Here is a 17,222-nt window from a genome sequence, read left to right on the forward strand (position 1 = left end):
GATTTTGGTTTACATGTTAAACGCTCAAGTCAGAGTCAGATGGGATTTAATTGGTAAAAATCACACTACCAACAGCCTTCTGGTAGCAACTGTATGAACGAATATAAGAAAAATTTTCTCAACCAAAAAGCAGGATATGATGAAGGCATCCTGTATGTTTTTTTTGGCAGAGGATCTACCCAAAACAGTGTGTTAGTCTACTGTAAAACACATGCTCTAGTTAGAAAGGCACTCTTTCTCTAAGAGATGCGGTACACCACCTGACATGTTGTTACTTGGTCATCTGCACCATATGGCATACTGAGCACCCACATGAAAATGATTCTCAAAACAAAGTGATTTTAGTACATATAAAGGAAGGAAACACTGCTTATCTGCCCAGAAAAACAACTGCAGAGCCAAGTTTTTTTTAGCGGTCAGTTTGATTTCCTGTTTGACTCAAGCGCTTCTCAACCCATGTTTTATAACTTTGAGTCCACACAAGCAACATCCCAAATCCCACCCTATTTTTCAGTATTTTCCTGTTACCTAAATGAATTGCTGTGTTTTCATGGGGGCGTTATTTTCTTAAACAAGGTTAGTTGGGGATTCAGCAGAGAAAATGCTCAGCTATCTTTGGAAAAGATGACAAATATCCCAAAGGCCCCACACTATCCATGTAATAGTTTGCATTTGAACTAGTTTTCCCACAAACTACACACAATGAACACAACAAACAAGCTGATTTTATAACTATCTTTATACACAGAATAAAAACACCTTTTACAAACTGAAAATTTTAAACAACAGGTTTTTCCTTTTTAGATGTCATCTGTAATATTAAGTTAAGCAGAAAAAAACACTTTTTTTCTGAAATGTTAACAATAAATAGTCCAAATAACAATTTACATATATTACAAAAGCGCAGTGAATACTGAAATTGCCATTTGTACAAATAAATCCTTCAACAGAAAAAAAAAAAACATGCCAGATTCAAAGACAAAACCTGCTGTTCATTCCTTATTAAGAATCATCTTCATTGTTTCTTTTCTAGTGTGAGAAGATGAACCCTTTTCAGATAAATAAAGAGCTTTTACATTGTAGAGTCAAAGCCCCCAAGGTGCTGAAGGAGACCAACATTTTTAATACCATTTGTGGAATGACAACAAGAGCTCTCCTACGATTTACACTTACAAAAAAAGTTTAACGTGTTGATGAGACAAGATGTTTACAATACTGCATATTGATGATGCTGGTTAATTGAAAGTTAGAGAACATCTGACTGCAATGAGTTTGGACTGAACATGGTACGTGTGTGTACATGGTACTGTGAACCACAGTGAAACGACACGAAGCACATACACAGTGAGGAATGATGAACATGTTTAGAAGCCAATCATGTTGACATTAGCCATAGTGTTCAATATCAGTACTTATCAATCACCAATCATTCATGTTTCAAACACAACCAATCAGAGCATTTTACTAGTGATTCAAGAATGACTGCAAGACTTAAAACATCAAGAGTAAGTGGAGTGTTAACTATGGCTTTGCTTTAGTGTTAGATTTTATTACTGCTCGCTCTTGTGGAGTTTTGCCGGAGTGTAATACTACTAGGAGCTCAGAGGTACCCAAGACATTTAAAATTTTAGTCTGGTATTTAAAATAAATATATAGTTGATCACATGGGCAAAAGAGCTCAATTAATGAGCAACGGTGGTATTTTCTCTTTAGTTGAGCAATAAGATTCCCATTTATTGTGACAAGTTTTAAAAAAAAAATGAGACCAAAATTAAATGTCTGGTATACCATTAACATGTAAAAATGAGAAAGAAATAAATATGTAAAAGAAGGAAGTTGATATTTCTTTGCAACCTGTTTATGCAACAGCATACCAACCTAAAGGCCATTTCAATCTGTATTATTACCTCAACATACATTAAAAGCAATGAAAACTTAATGAAGCAACTGGCGATGGAGTTTGAACTCTGATATGATTTCAGCACAAAAATCAAGGATAGTAGCTGCAGATGATCACATGTAGAGCGACTTCCAAATGTGGTCACCCAACAAAAAGCTGCCATTTTGCATGTGGCTGTAAGAAATGAAGAACCTGATTCCAAACACACATCGCAGACTATGTTCCTAAAATTCAACCAATAAAACCTGAACTGATTGAGATGAAGAGCACATGAAATGAAGGGCAGGAGCAAAGGATTTTACTTCTACCTGCCCTGCTGTGTTGTGCTCCACTTTTGCAACTGAGGCCACTGAAGAGACTGTACGAGGTATCTCACTACATTTAGTCTCTTTCTCACTGCCATTACTTTCAAAATCCTCCTGCAGCAGCTGTTTGCCATCAACTGGGATCTGAACTGCACATTTTGGAGGTTTTACACATTTTGGGGGTCAATCTGAGAGCGCATACGCACACGCACACACACACACACACATACACACACAGACACGCACACACAAAGAGCAGGAAGAGACATACAAGATCAGTGAAAATATTTTGTTCAGATATGGCATAGTATTTTCCTGTACATGAGGTTGTGTTTTGTAAACGCTTTTGTTTTCTAAAGTGTTTGTTTTTAAAGGGCATTTCACCTTAAAGAACAGTTCAGTGAAACCAACGCATTTTGAACTCGCTTTGCACAATGGTCATGGTTCACCGTTATTATTGCACTTTTATAAACGGGGCAGGGATGGCTTTTAGGGGCTGGTCTCTGTCCACAACTGTCCTTTCCTCAGTGTAGAAGCGACAGCGGGCCAACAGTCTAGACACTGAGGAGAAACCCATCCTCCAGTCACTCAGCGACTCATGTCCTCCAGATGGCCATGGTTCAGTTGGGCAACGTCCTGTCTTCCTCAGGGCGGTGGAATGGAGGGCTCGGTCACAGCCAGCTCCTGAGCCAGGTCATTGAAGCGAGCGATGTAGTCCACGCTGCTCTCACTCATCATACAAGCCAGCTGAGAGTCCATCTGCACACATAACCAAAGAGCTTTCAATGTACATCAGCAGCGGCAACAATGCATCTTTTTTTGCCTTGTTGCCAATCAGCTGAACTACAGGTGTGAATGACCCTTAAAAACATAAAATGTTATTTATTTAATCAGGTGGATTACAAGGGGAAAGAGCTGCATAAAAGGCCAATTTTAAAGGACAGGCAGAGTGCGTTTCTCCACTTGCTAATCTCTCACTGTGCATTCAAACCAAAAGCTGCAACAGCAGAAAAATTTGCTGTTGAAGTTGACCACTCATTAAGTTCATGAGCACTGTGACATAGATAAAATTCCAACTGTATTTAAAAGGCCCACAAAGCAAACAGACATGTCAGCCGGTATCTTTGTGCCAACTGACCACAAGCAGGGTGTAAGTCAACTGCATGAATGACAAACACATAAAATTATTGACTGATTCGCAAGTTCTCAAGCAACACTGTTTTGCATACTATGGGGCTGGTTAGCATGCAATTACCTATTATTTTCACCAAATAAGTTATCCTACAATGTCAGGTATGTTCCATGTATTTATTTTTTTTTTTTAACATCAGTTCCTATAAGCAAACAGGGACATGTTGTAAAGGATGGGGAAACCTGCCACCACAATCATCAGAGTGGAGCACTTCTACATTTTGAATGGTAGCTGCCACACCACATCATAGCTCATTACCATAAAGTTGCACAAAAAGATGTTGGCACACATAGAAAATGAATGACTTCAGGTCACTTTGAGGTTCAAGCTGCTGAAGATACAGTCTGAAGATACAGTTTACGTCAAAGAGCTCATCTTACCTCTGCCACATCAGGAAGGCCACGGGACTGAAATGAATCATGGGAGTTGCAGTCCAGGAGGCTAGGACCAAGCAAAGCTGTGCCACTGGAGGGGCCAGAGGGGGTTAGGGTGGTCCGCCTGGCCTTATCAGGAGAGACCATGCTGGCTGGAAGGAGAAAAACAGAAACAGAGATCGATCGAGATAGATTCGATGTACTCAGCATTAGAATTTTGAATGCTGCGCAAAACTAATCATTTATCAAAAAGCTGGTTTTACACCTTTCATTGACATAAAAGAAAGCAGAGCCCTGCAGTGCAGGAGCTCTTTAATAGTATCCATTTGTGGATGTTTATTTAAGCAAGAAAAAGATTTACAGAGAAGGCATCCCAATGTGGAGTCAGATGAGTCGCTGGGGTACCACTGGGGGTCATGGCTGGGTGATGGGATCCAGCCTCGGGACGGGCTGACTGAGGGAGACGAGGTCAACAGTTTGGAGCCGTCGTTGTTGGTCAGCTTGGCTGGAGAGAGCGCTGCCTCCTCACCTGCACCAGAAGAGACAAACAGCCATGAGCTGTCACTTAAAGTGTTCAATAAACCTGAGGGGTCAAAAGCTTAGTTTGTTGCATGCAATCATATTTTTTCTTCCACAAAATACTGAGCATATTTTAAAACCGGTACACCTCTTTTCCCTGCCAGTGGACTACAAAGGTTTTCCTACCTGTTCTTACTTGTCATTTCAATAAAGAAACTACACACCAGTCATATAACTTCAGTTTAATATTAATTTGTTTGTCAAGTTTTCTTTGTAGTCATTTCTCATTTTTACTTAGATATAATATACCCTCTTTAAATGTCTGCATGTACGTTGAAACATCAACCCACCATAGTGGGCAGAGTTGATGGCGAGCTCGATGATGGAGTCACTGATGTGTGTTTGAGGTTCTCCAGGGGCTAGAGCCTCTTCAGGCGGGCCAGGCAGAGAGATGTCCAGGAGTGAGGCTACGCTGGGTGGAGAGAGGAGTGAGTCTCCACCACCGGCCACTCCAGGAGACGGTGGAGGCACACCATTCTGTGGAAAGAAAAAGCTGCACACTTAATGTGGCTGCTAAATTTTTGAGGAGTTTTGTGTACAACATAGATGAATATAAATGATTGTTGGTGTCAATCAACCTTGTTAACTGTTTTTCAATTAATTTACTTGGAAATTAGTTGTAACATAAAAGCCATTTTTCTGTTGATCCAAACAGCAAGTTTGATTTGTCCACCACTGCCAGAAATTTGAGGAGACAATTGCCCCAAATGAAGGTTTGTATTATTGTGTACTTGTGTGTGTGTGTTGCACTCCTGACCTCTGGGACATTTTGCTGGAGGAGCTGAGGGTCTGGTTGAGCATCAGCAATAGGTGTGGTGGCGAGCAGAGTGCTGTTATCGACAGTGGGAGACTCCAGCTCTCGACAGGGACTGCCAGGAATGATGCCTGCAGATTTAGCTGCCAGGTCAATGGCACCTGAATGAGCAGAAACAATTTAGAAACACAAAGGATTTGTCACATCTGCATATACCTGATAAGTATTAACAGTAGGCAAGACTTGCGTGTCATTTAACGTTTCAATAATTAAACTCAACGACAATTTGAATATAAAAATTGAAAGCATGGGCGATGGGGAAAAAAAAAAAACAATCTTCATATCATATACATATCATCATATATTTTGAAACTCACTCAATTTTGGATAAAAATCCAGAGGATCCAGGAAGCAGTTTCTCAAACCATAGAAAAATAATGCAAAAGCTTGAAATTAAGAATACTGTTGGTGTCCATTAACCAGGAGACGGAGTGCGAACTCCAACTCATTTGTAATGGAGATAGTTACTTCTGATAAAGAAGTATTAACTCTCTTCAAGTGGTTTAATTTTGCTGTATATGTAGTTGTCCTATTTTTTTTCAGGCTATTTAGTGATAGATATAAAATTTCTATGTTTAAAATCCAATTAAAGGAAAATTTGCAAACAAGGAAAAAGCTTATCTATATGTGCTCTTTTTGATTTACTGTGACTACAGGATAAAGAAAACCGATACTCAAACTTAAAACTTCAACAGCACACCATAAATTATGCTTTATCCAAAATTAAACAGTTTAAATTAAAAAGAATACTACTACAGGAAAATAGATTAATAGAAGTGGTACATACTGGAGAGCTGGCTGGCCGCTGCAGAGCTGGGTGCTGCAGGGGTAACTTTGGAAATTAAGGGGCGGGGGGGAGGAGCTAGGCGAGTATGGATTGGCCGGAAAGATCCAGTTCCTGAGGGAAGAAGCAGGAAGTGAGAGAGCGAGAGATTAGCAAAGTTCTTGGTGAAAGAGAAATGATATTGAGTTATGTGCAGAGAGCACAGCAGCTGAGTGGATTACCAACGTAAATATATTAATAATTCAAGGGTCTTCATTTCAGAAGAAAAGTTTTACACATCACTGTAGGAAAAGTACAATCATTTTCCTTTAGCACTAAACATTTCCATCCTCTGCAGACAGTATACTGTAGGATCCTGGTGTCTGCAGTGTACCTGTGGCAGAGGAGTTGGAGAGGATGGAGAAGGAGCAGACATGCTGAGGAGTGTCTCCTGTAGTTCGTGGGAGCAGTGTTCGCTGTGGATAAGACAGAAGTAACTTTTTTAGCCCATCATGACCCAGCAACATGTAACAGATGCACAATTATTGTATTAAGAAACCAATCAAGATGATGTTCACTTCAATAACACTGAAGGGATAAAGTAAAACACCTTTCTGCTCTTCTCTTACCTGAACTACAAGTGGTTTCCGAAGTTGCCTGTTCCGAGGTTTTCTCTGTCTAGAAAGGAAAAGATCTGACTGCATCTACAAGGAAAAAATATATATTAACATCTTTGCACATTCATGTGGACAATACATTACTTTAGTCTTTGTACTATGCAAAATATTAAGCCTTGCTCTGTCGTACACTGATGGAGTCCAGCTGCTGCCTGAAGGCCAGCTCAGCCTCCTTGTTGGGGGAGAACATTCTGTTGTGCCGGGAGCTGTTGGGGGGCAGCGTGGTGGGAACTGCAAACACACCGCCCTCTGAGTCGCTGCCAACTGTCGACCCAAGCAGAGAGCGGGGAAGGTTGCGTCCACCTGAAGAGGGGAAGAACAAGTAAAATATGTCATGTGAAGAGGGACATTATTTGAGAATAATGTATAAAGCTACTGAACAGAACCCAAGAGAACACGTTACACAAAGTAAATATCCAAACAATGACCTCTGAAGCAGGAAGAACTTATACGTCATAATTAATTCCCATCACCAAACAAATAACTACAGCATCATTAGCGCAAACACATATGACTTAAGTCCCTGTATCAGTAAAGTCAGCAGACTTACATGGGACTTAATCAAGCGACAAACTAGATATATGCGATGTAAGTTATGATTCATCTTATACATATCCTGCACTGTCAAATCAAATTTTATTTATATAGTGCCAAATCATAATTGTTGTTAAAGTTATCTCAGGGCACTTTTCATATACAGTCCAGACTGTACTCTTTATAATGTTATTTAAGACCCAGTAATTCCCACCACAAGCAAGCACTTGGTGACAGTGGCAAAACCGTCCTATAAAAAGGGTATAAACTTTGGGCAGAACCAGGCTCAGGGTGGGCAGCCATCTGTCTCAACCAATCTTTAATAATATATAGATTTCAAGTCAACTCAAACCCAAAATTTTGTCAAAAATTACAGCTACAATCTTTACAGGACATCAGCTACACTGAGGGTAAAGCATTTCTAGTGCCTATAGTAGTAGCTTTAGAGTATGGGAGAGAAACAAATACCTGAGGCTCCAGCATTTGCCAGGTGTAACCTGGCTCCTCGGACAGAGGCCTGCTGCCGGCCACAGTTGGGGCTGCGAACACCTGCTATGGGCCCCTTTCCTGGGGGTGTGAGAGCCTGGTTTTGCTCCTCTTGATGGGTCTTGAGTGGTGATGTGGCTGTGGAGCACAGCTCTGGTGCCTGGAGGAGAAGACACATTAATGACACCATCTGTTCTACATTTTAAGTTCTAAATTATGTTTTTACTGCAGTTTAAAGGCGGCACAGAGAGCAGGTCCCAGTCGTAAATCAGCTGACAATGTAACCTTTATCTCTTCACGGAGAATTCGCACACTTAGCAATGCAATTTTGTGAATTCACAGGAATATGCTGTGTGGCACCTGAGGACCACTTAAAAACAATGTGCTTAAAGTTGCATTCTTCTTTCATGCCACTGGAATTAATACATTCCAAGTCTTCATCCTTGTTTGTATGTTTGATAAATTAAACTTGAATTATCTGAATTTGAAAGATATTTGTGCAGGAAAATCCTGATATTCAATATTTTTGTCCATAAAAAGATTAAAAAGAGTGTCTGGACACCAGCAACAATACTATGAGAAGTAACAGTTAATCCCTACCAAAGGTTTAGGATTGACCTCAGTGGCAACCAGTTTGAGCAGGCAGCGCAAAACACGGTGTGTCCTGCTGGGCTTGGCCTGTGCCAAGGCTTGTCCATTTTCTAGGCTGTTGGAAGGAGCTGCAACGGGCTGCCACTCATACTCCAACTGCAGCTTGCCCGGTTTCCCAAACATCAAGTAGAGCTCAGCCAAGGTGACATTCTCTGAGTCACGGGCACTCCAGCCCTCCTCTCTGATCTGCCCCACGGTTCGCTCTTTGGCTGCTGGTGCAGAGCCCTGTGACACTCCCTCCTCTGAGCCAGTCATCGGAGGTTTGGTTGGAGGAGTCTGGTTGGCCTCTGGGGAAGAGGTGCTGGTGCTCTGCTCCTCTTTGCACTCTGTGCTCTCTACACCACCACACAACTTCTCCACGCTTTTGACCCCAGCTAATCCACCACTGGCTTCTGCACCAGTACAGGTCTTGCCCCCCTCTGAAGGTCCCAGCCCAGTTCCCTCTTCTCTGGGAGCTACAGTCTGCTGAGAGGAAGCAGGGACAGAAACAGACAGAGGTCGCTTGTCCTCTACCTTTGCAGAACTGTCTGGTGAAGGTTCAAGATTAGGGGGCTCAGTTCGCCGAGTATCTCCCAATACAGTCACTGAAGCACCAGCAGCAGCGCTTCCTCGTCCAGATTTGGTGCCAGTCCTAGGTGGAGGAGCCGTGTGGATGCCCAGGATCTGAGCAGCTGGCAATTCCTTGGTGTTAGGCCGGTTCTTGCCACTTTCTAACCAGTGTACAGTGCAGGAGGCCTTGGAGTGAACCACACGTGCTACACCAGGCAGCGTGGTCAAGGTGCTGCTCTCAGCAGGGAAAAGAAAGAGCTCATCTGGCTGGGATTTGCTGGGAGAGACTGTGCTGGACTGGCTGCCCTCCAGAGCCTCTCTCTCCATGAGACTCTTAAGCTGAAACATAAGTGTTAAGAACAACACAACTGACAGAAACCGGTATCACCCTAGAATGTTTATAGCTGAGATGCAAGAACTCTGCTCAGCTCCAATTCACACACTAAAGATGATTATAAATATTGTGTGGTGTAACATATTGTAGGGTGCTACTAGCAGCTGGCTGAATGAAATAGACTGATGACATGTCTTGTTCTTTGTGTTAAAGGATACAATGCGCTCGTCCTGGTACGCCCACTTCTGCTTCAGATATTCAATGAGGCTGGAAACTTTCCTATGGAGCTCTACCACCATCCTGGGTTGGAAAAGACAAAAAAGAGCTGATAGCTGAAAGCTGTTGATTTACACGCTGCTCCTCTGGTAGGACAGTTCAGAACAGCTCTTTAGGTTTTATGCACCTAACATATAAAGAATATCCAGATCTCATGCTAAGCAAATGACTTATTAAATATTCACATACGACAATATAAATCAACTTTAGTCATTGGGTCAGTCTCAGTGGAAACTAGGATTGCATTATTGAGGTGTGCTGCCAGAAAACTGATCCTGAAAACAATGGCTAACGTGAATGTTTGTGAATTTATTTCTTATATCACAACTCAAGTATCTGACTCAAATGTCAGATGTTGGCACTTTCTGGAGGCGCCAATAGGGAACTTTCAAAACAGCTCCTGCTTGCATCAGTGTTATGACTCCTCTAAACACATTAGTTAATGGCTGAGCCTCACCTGAGGCGAGGGTTGTGGGCTAGACTCTGAACGCGGGCCCAGGAGTGGTTACTACGTGGTTGTAGCTCCACTGCCACCTTCAGGGGTAGGCGCACCGGCTTCTGGTCCTCTTCATCACTCACTCCTGCCGGGACACAAAGACACAGTGAGACTGACTGAGAGACAACAACCAAGTTCTTTCCTAGGACAAGGTCAGGTGTTTTTAAAGAGCGAGAGCAGGCATCCAGCCAGAGCAGTCATAAAAAAAAAAACAAAAAAAAACAAAAAAAAACTAAAGAGCCACAATAACACTACATGAGAAGTACACTACAGTTGACAGTGCAACTACTGAAAAGTTAGTAATTCTCTCTTGCAAACTTTCATGCTTAATGGATTAGCAGGAAACGAAAAGATTGTAACCAAACTCTGTGGTGCTGAGGAGGAAACAAACAAACCAGAACAAAGTTGTTTGCCAAGATTTTTCGCAAAGTACTGATATACCAATGAAAATAAAAACAGACTACATGAGAAAGATGGCAGATGCAAACAGTGGGATTCTGATTTTCCATCCTTGATTAAAGGAAATGATTTCTTTAAGTTTGCTGAACAGAGGGGTTGATGACAGCCGGTCAGACCAGTCATCTCCATCATCTCCCTCCTGCTCCTCCTAATCACTTTGCTCCCACGGAGTTACCATGGAAACGCCACGAGCCCACACGCTGCCATTGTTATTGCCAGAAAACCCCGCCCCCACAAACCCTATGCCTCGCCATCGCCACGGTTTGTATTTTCAGCACTGATGTTTGTTTACTTTCTATGTATATAGTACGTGTTGGGTGTCTCTGCATGCCCGTGCTCACCATCGGGGTCACAAAGTTTCTTCAGTGCACGGCACATGGGGGCTTTGATTCGTAAGTTCCTCCCCTTTGAGCGCACGGTGGTGGCCCTGGTCAAACAGACAGAGGAGCAGAGAAATCTTCAGTGTTTTAACAGGACAACTTTTCTGGATCACATTACACCTTTCAGTGGAGGAGAGGAAGAATGCTAGTAATTCACATAAACATGGACTCGTACAGAATTAGCTGAACAATTGCACAAGGAGTAGACAAAATAACAAGAACATTTTATAAGACAGCAGCCATGTAGTAAGTAATAATGTACCATATCATATTTTCTATACCATGTTATATAATATTTAAAAAATTCCCTTCAAATATCAGTCAGTGATATTAGTGGTCCACTTGGGATAAGTGTTGCTGCTGCTAAAGCATTTTTTTGAATTTGGCATATTTCATTATGAACTCACTACATACTACATACTGACAATCCTACATGTTTACATTTACAAAGACCCTTTGCGTTCTTTAAAGTTTACAAAAACGGTGAGCTATGCATTTGATCATTTTTAATCCTGACTTACCCTTGTTGGATGAGTTCATTCAGCTTTGCCACATTCTTATCATCCATTACTGTCAAAGACAAAACACAAAGCCAGAGAGCCATTTATGACATTGTCTCGCAGGAGCAGCTGTCCCCCATGACTGGGAGTGTGTAGCGTTTAATCACATCCCATGTGTCCCAATCTAACAGCATGAAAACACACACACAAAACAAGTTTAGAAAGGCATGCATACAGCCTACACTTACATCCTCCAACTTTCTTGCGGAGCTCAGCGTAACAGATGAGACCGTACAGTTCTTGAGAGGATTTCTTCAGCACTCTGGAGTACACTGAGACAAAAAGGAGACACAAGTCACAACACTGCCGTATCCAGCAACACAGGAGGCATGTGTATGCTACATGAAGATAACATGCCAGTGACACTGAGAGGTTTTGTAGGGGAAAGGGGCTAAAGCTTATCTGGGAGGATTCTTTAACATGTTTTCGTACTGTCTCCCTGTCTAACAAGGTGCAACATAAACATTAGTGTAGCATGTATAAGAGGGACTGCTAAAACAAATCCACAAGGCCAGACCTGAAGCAACATGAATAAATATCTGAACTGATAGATTTGAACAACTAACTGTCTTCCCATAATGACTTACCATGTAAATATCACTATCTAAGGCCCAGAACACATACAACTGGCATGTTAAGTTTTCTCACAGCTCTAACACACAAAACAGGGTAAGGGTGACAAGATGATACAGAGTAAAAGTCACATGTTAATATTGTAAAAAAAAAAAAATGTTGGATCTGGAGCTCTTACTCTCAAAAAGAAATACAGTTTTTCAAGACACCTGTAAGGTCCTATCTGTTTTTGGGTGACAAAGATAAAGGGCAGCTCACCATTGGCAAAGTCAATGTGTTTGGAGATCTTGTGCCAGGTACGGTAGTAAAAGTGGCGGACCTGCTCCTTGTTCTTCACCATGTTAGCTGGCTTGCCTCTCTTCTTGTACTTCATCGCAATGTTGTTCTGAATAGCCTCAAAATCCTTCCCATGCTGGAGACAAGAGCAGAAGAAGAGAGTATAAGATGTCAAAAGATACATATGAAAGTACGTTTTAACTTTGTTTGAAGTGTCCTATGACAACAAATGCCAACAATTAAAGTAAAAGTTTGTGCCACATAAGGTAGAATGCATTTGTAAAAACTATTTGGTTCTACTCTTTACCTCGTAGAGCCCCTCAAAGAAGCTGTTTTTGTCTTCTGCGCTCCAAGACTCCCATTGCCGACGGGCCCTTTTCTGGTTACCAGCTTGCTCCTCCTTCTCCGCAGACCCCTGGCCCTTGGATGCCTTGGACACTCCCCCTGTGGAGCCGGCCATAGGCCCCGACTGTCCCACTGCCCCCTGGGAGGAAGAGCCATTCTCTGCGCCTGTTTCACAGAGTAAAGGAGGCCACAAGCCCATCAGTAATGAAACATTCAGAGGAAAAACACAACTTAAAATATCAGAGTACAAAAATGTAAGGATTGAGCCAAATGTTTTGGTTGCCTGCCCTGGCTGTTTTGTATAGCATGGAAAAGAAAATACAATTGTAATTCTGAGGTGTGTGGTTTGGGAGACGTAAAATACATGCAGGCAAAGCCACCCACTGCCATTACAGTGCACAACCTGCAGAGCTCCCCCCTCTGTGGTTAAGGTTTGGCGAGGAGGCAGGAAAAGCAATCAGTCCCTACGGCCAGGTCTACAATAACAGGTCCAAAACCAACTCGTGGTGGGCTCCAATGGCCAAGTTTACCCCAGCACACAACACAATGCCAGGAGGCATTATCACAAACACTGAGGCAGTTGCTGTTGCAGCACTGTGCTATACTAAGGCAACTGTATTCTCAGCCAAAATGGGTGATCATTTACAAATGCAATGTGTGTGAGGCTCATCGACATTAACCTAGATGTGTTTCCTTCAGAATAGATGTGCACCAATATAGTATCATATCAAAATATGTAGGACTTCTTTTCTCAAGGCGTCAAAACTTCAATCTAAATCTATTGGATGAAAAAAAATCTCTGTCTCGTTCTGTTTTCCAACAACAACAAACCAGAGCACACTAATTCAACAACATATCGTATGTGTTTACTTTCGGATTCCAGTCCAATTCACTTTTAAAGTAATTTTTAAAGAAAGAAAAAAAACTGACAGATTGTTACTGTAGAGCAGCATAATCATACAAAAGCAAAAACACACTGAAACAAGTAATGAATAATTTCAAACTAATTTTGTGTGCAAAAACAAAATCCTTCAGCAAGGAAGATAAAGGTATAGGTGTCAGTGACAGGCTCTCACATAAACAGAAACCACGGTGATTACTCTAAGTTTCAACATAGTGGATATTAATCCTCCTGCCCCACCCCACTGCTCCACCTTTTCTTTGCCTCTTGTGAAATTGGTGGTATTGAGACTAAGGAGGACACTCAATGGGAGATGCCTTATTTACATGGATACACTGAATCAAGCGCTTTCTCCATTAAAATGTATCATTATTCATGATAATCACTGGGGCAATTCTTCAATTTCAGTAAAAAATTCAGTAAAGCCTGAGAGCCTTACGTCATCTCCAGCTTTACTTCATTGCTCAGATGCTCAGTATTACTATGTCAATTCACTAATGACAGCTCCTGTAGGCTTCAGCAAATCACTCACATTGCAAGTTACTAAAGAAAAGAGCATCAGACAGATTATATGCACAAGAAAACCAGTAAACCACTATAACAAATAACATGCAATGGTGCAATTCAGTTCAGTTACAATTTGTATATGAGGTTTGCTACAATGAGAATGTACCACTAAGGTATCTTTATCTGTTTTTTCATCACTGTTGTGTGTTCAGGCATGTGTAGATAAAATAAACATAATTACAATATTTTTAATATTTTTAAAAAATTCTGAAATGACACAAGCACAATTGGTTGGATTAGTGGATAGAAAATCTTTGGGTGAATGCCATAAAAACCACCATCTTCTCTGTTCTACTCTCTAAAAAACAACAATAAAAATTGATTGTGTGATTTACTTCTACACTCAGATGATAATGACAGTCCCCTGCTTTTAAAACATTAAAGTCATATTTCCAAGAACCACAAATAGCCAGTTGACATCCTAATTGAAATTCAAGTTCTGGCCTCTGACTCTTCTCCTTTTCAAACAAATGTTAGGATGGTGTTGCAATTGGGGACGGAGCAGCCAGAAATCTACCCAGAGTACAACCCAGCCCGTGGCCCAGAGGGGCTGTACACAAACAGCATCACTTCAGCCACCACAGATTAACAAACTGTAAACACAGCGGCACAGTCAAAACTGAGAGTGGACCCCCTGTTAATCCCAGCTGTTTAAGTACTTCTCCGAGAGGGTCACCTACGGTACCTTTCGATTTTGCCCCGCCATGTCCATTGATGGTTGAGCCGATTGAATCCTTCCGGATCCGTTTACTCGGAGGTCGAACGCTTGATCGGAGAAAATGATGCTGGTCGTGACACGGAGGGGCGGACTCCGCTGAGGTCTGGGGCTGCTGGATCGAGCCTGCCCCGGTTCGGTTCGGCGGAGAGGCGGGGAGGACCGGGGCTGAACCGGGGCTGAGAGCCGTGGCTGATGGATTAAGAATTTCCACTCCGTCGTCTCCCTTTGTACTGCGCTCCTCGCTCGCCTGCTCTCCGCTCTCCTCCTCGTCGCAACCTTCGGGCTTTCTGGACGGATTCCTCCTCCCATCGACACCGATCCCCTCCCTGGAGCCAGGTGTCATGCTGCCAGAACATATTCAGGGAAATTCTGTCACATTAGTAACAAAGCGATGTGCAAAATTAACTTCTAAAGACGACGTTCACTGTCTCTCAACATGGCCGCCGCTGTTTGTTTCAAATCCCCTCTCCAGTCCCGACAAAACAACACCAAATATATGCAATTAACGTCTCGATATAAATTATATTCAACAATAAAAATAGTTCAGTAACTGACGGCAGTGTTTAACCAAGTGTCTTTCGGCTCTAATGGGCAATATTTTAGGTTGAATTTCAACTAAATTCAAATGCGAGCGCTTTTCAGTTTAGCGCCCTGCAGAAACGACAACGAAAACCCCTCGGTGCATTCGACCTCTAAATAAAGTGTTAATTTCAAATACAAATTTACCCATTTTCGTACTCGTCGATAGTAGGCGACGTCTTCTTTCTCTTCACCATGGATCCGACCGGTTATATTGGCAATTTTCGATCAAATTGAGCATAATAAAACCGACACCGATCCCTCCGCTTTCTGCCCTCTCCTTGCTCCTGCTTCGACTGAGCTGAACTCTCTGCGCAGTTCAACTGTTTTCTATCAGCAACAACATTACTCAATGCTTCTTTGCAACAAGAAATAAAACTATAAAACCAACGACAAATGTGACATATTTACTGCATGCAAAGAAGAATAATTTACAATGACAAATGTCAGGACAGTTCGTTTGAATTGGTAAGTATAGACAGCTCTATTAACCCGTATGCAAGTGGACTTTGCTTGTCACTACGTCACCATCGCCTGCAGAAATGATGTCTGCAAAACAACTTATTTCATACACATCCTGCAATTGTAATACTTTGGGACAATACTCTGTTTTCTAAGATTATCATCGCCTTTTAAAAATAATTAATAGTAAGTCAAAATCAGGACCAGGCGTTATGTGCCCGTTGCACATCAAGATATTGTTTATTACATTTGTTGAACAAAGTGTTATTACGTGGAAACAGAACACAATGTATAATAATGTGTTTGCCCAATTGTTATGTTCTAATTTATTTATTTATGAATAATTAGGAGGAGGGCGGTGCAGTGCGATGACAGCATGATAAAGCCAAACAAAGAAAGATTAATTACATATGAGTACCTTGGGCTTGAAAATGATGAGGAATATATCTCCATTCAAACACAGCCTTTAAATCCGTAATTTAGGTCATCTAAAAATCTACAAATTCAGCCTCAAAAGATAACAGATCTGACATCAGTGAGAGCCCGAACTACTAGATAGATAGGTTTATGTTTACTTGTGCTCCTAAGGTTTTACATCTTCAAGCTATTGCAAAATTACTGGCCGAATTAAACTCAAATTTGGAGTATATTCAACGACATCGTCATATTATCGTTTCAATGTATCTTGAGGTTAATCTAAAATCTCCTAATCTCTCTCTAAAACACCATAGTGTAATCTGTTTCACAAAGTTACATTGCATATCCCATCTGCAATGTTACAGTCCCAACAGCCTAGTGGTTTTAGCAATCCAATCACAGGTCTGGAATTTGACTAGAAAGTTTACTTTTCTTTAGAAGAGCACCGTGGTAATAGTTTAAGTTATTTATACCAACTGTTGTCATTATGTTCGTTGTAAGATGTATTAAATGTGACATACATAACGTGGTACCTAGCATGGCTGCTGTTGTTGGCTAGCTAACGTTGACGCTATGACAGTTAAACAACCCATTACGTTACAAAACCTGCTTGTAACATAATGACTATTATTATGCGGACCCTCACACAGTTTGTCAGATAAATAACATTATAAAAGTTTAGGAATTACCTGTAGTAGAAGCCTGTTGGTGGTATTCCCAACCGACATACAGACTAGCATCGCTAGCTGACGGTAACCCTACTGCTTGTTACCGAGGACAGTTCCTGCGGATCGGCTGTCCACACGCTCTGGCACGCCCACTACAACTCGAAAACAAAGCTTCTGATTGGTCAGAAATACCGGAGGCTGACGGTTGGAATTTGATTGTCAAGAGGTTCCACCAATCGGAAGTGACGGAGCTACGGCGAAGAACCAATTGCCATTCTCTTCCTGTCATGCCGTACAAGTTTCCCGATTGTTAATTTCAAAGTTCAAAGCCAGTTTTACTCTTAAATCGTCTCACTTTTTTGTTCAGTAATCAAGCGTTATTTCGCC

At 41.7% G+C, this 17,222-nt stretch overlaps 1 protein-coding gene across 3 annotated transcripts; it reads right to left on the bottom strand.

Moving 5' to 3' along the window:
- Nucleotides 1-721: 721 nt before the first annotated feature.
- Nucleotides 722-16,983, bottom strand: cramp1 (cramped chromatin regulator homolog 1). Of its 3 annotated transcripts, none has more exons than XM_071474029.1 (20): nt 16,857-16,983; nt 14,677-15,053; nt 12,486-12,688; nt 12,161-12,314; nt 11,518-11,601; nt 11,291-11,339; nt 10,731-10,816; nt 9,892-10,015; nt 9,377-9,458; nt 8,225-9,163; nt 7,607-7,784; nt 6,735-6,907; nt 6,557-6,631; nt 6,322-6,403; nt 5,952-6,062; nt 5,108-5,265; nt 4,641-4,827; nt 4,133-4,300; nt 3,778-3,923; nt 722-2,964 (listed from the first exon to the last, which is right to left on the bottom strand). In XM_071474029.1, the coding sequence occupies exons 2-20, from the start codon at nt 15,050-15,052 to the stop codon at nt 2,851-2,853; spliced, it is 3,489 nt and encodes a 1,162-aa protein (XP_071330130.1). In that variant the 5' UTR covers nt 15,053; nt 16,857-16,983; the 3' UTR covers nt 722-2,850. The 3 variants fall into 3 exon arrangements, with proteins under 3 accessions (XP_071330130.1, XP_071330128.1, XP_071330129.1); XM_071474027.1 differs by lacking the exon at nt 16,857-16,983 and adding an exon at nt 15,436-15,602; XM_071474028.1 differs by lacking the exon at nt 16,857-16,983 and adding an exon at nt 15,448-15,592.
- Between the last annotated feature and the right edge of the window lie 239 nt (nt 16,984-17,222).

This window comes from Trachinotus anak, unplaced genomic scaffold (assembly GCF_046630095.1).
Source record: "Trachinotus anak isolate AG129_WGS33_773 ecotype Australia unplaced genomic scaffold, CSIRO_AGI_Tana_v1 ptg000003l, whole genome shotgun sequence".
Taxonomy (NCBI): domain Eukaryota; kingdom Metazoa; phylum Chordata; class Actinopteri; order Carangiformes; family Carangidae; genus Trachinotus; species Trachinotus anak.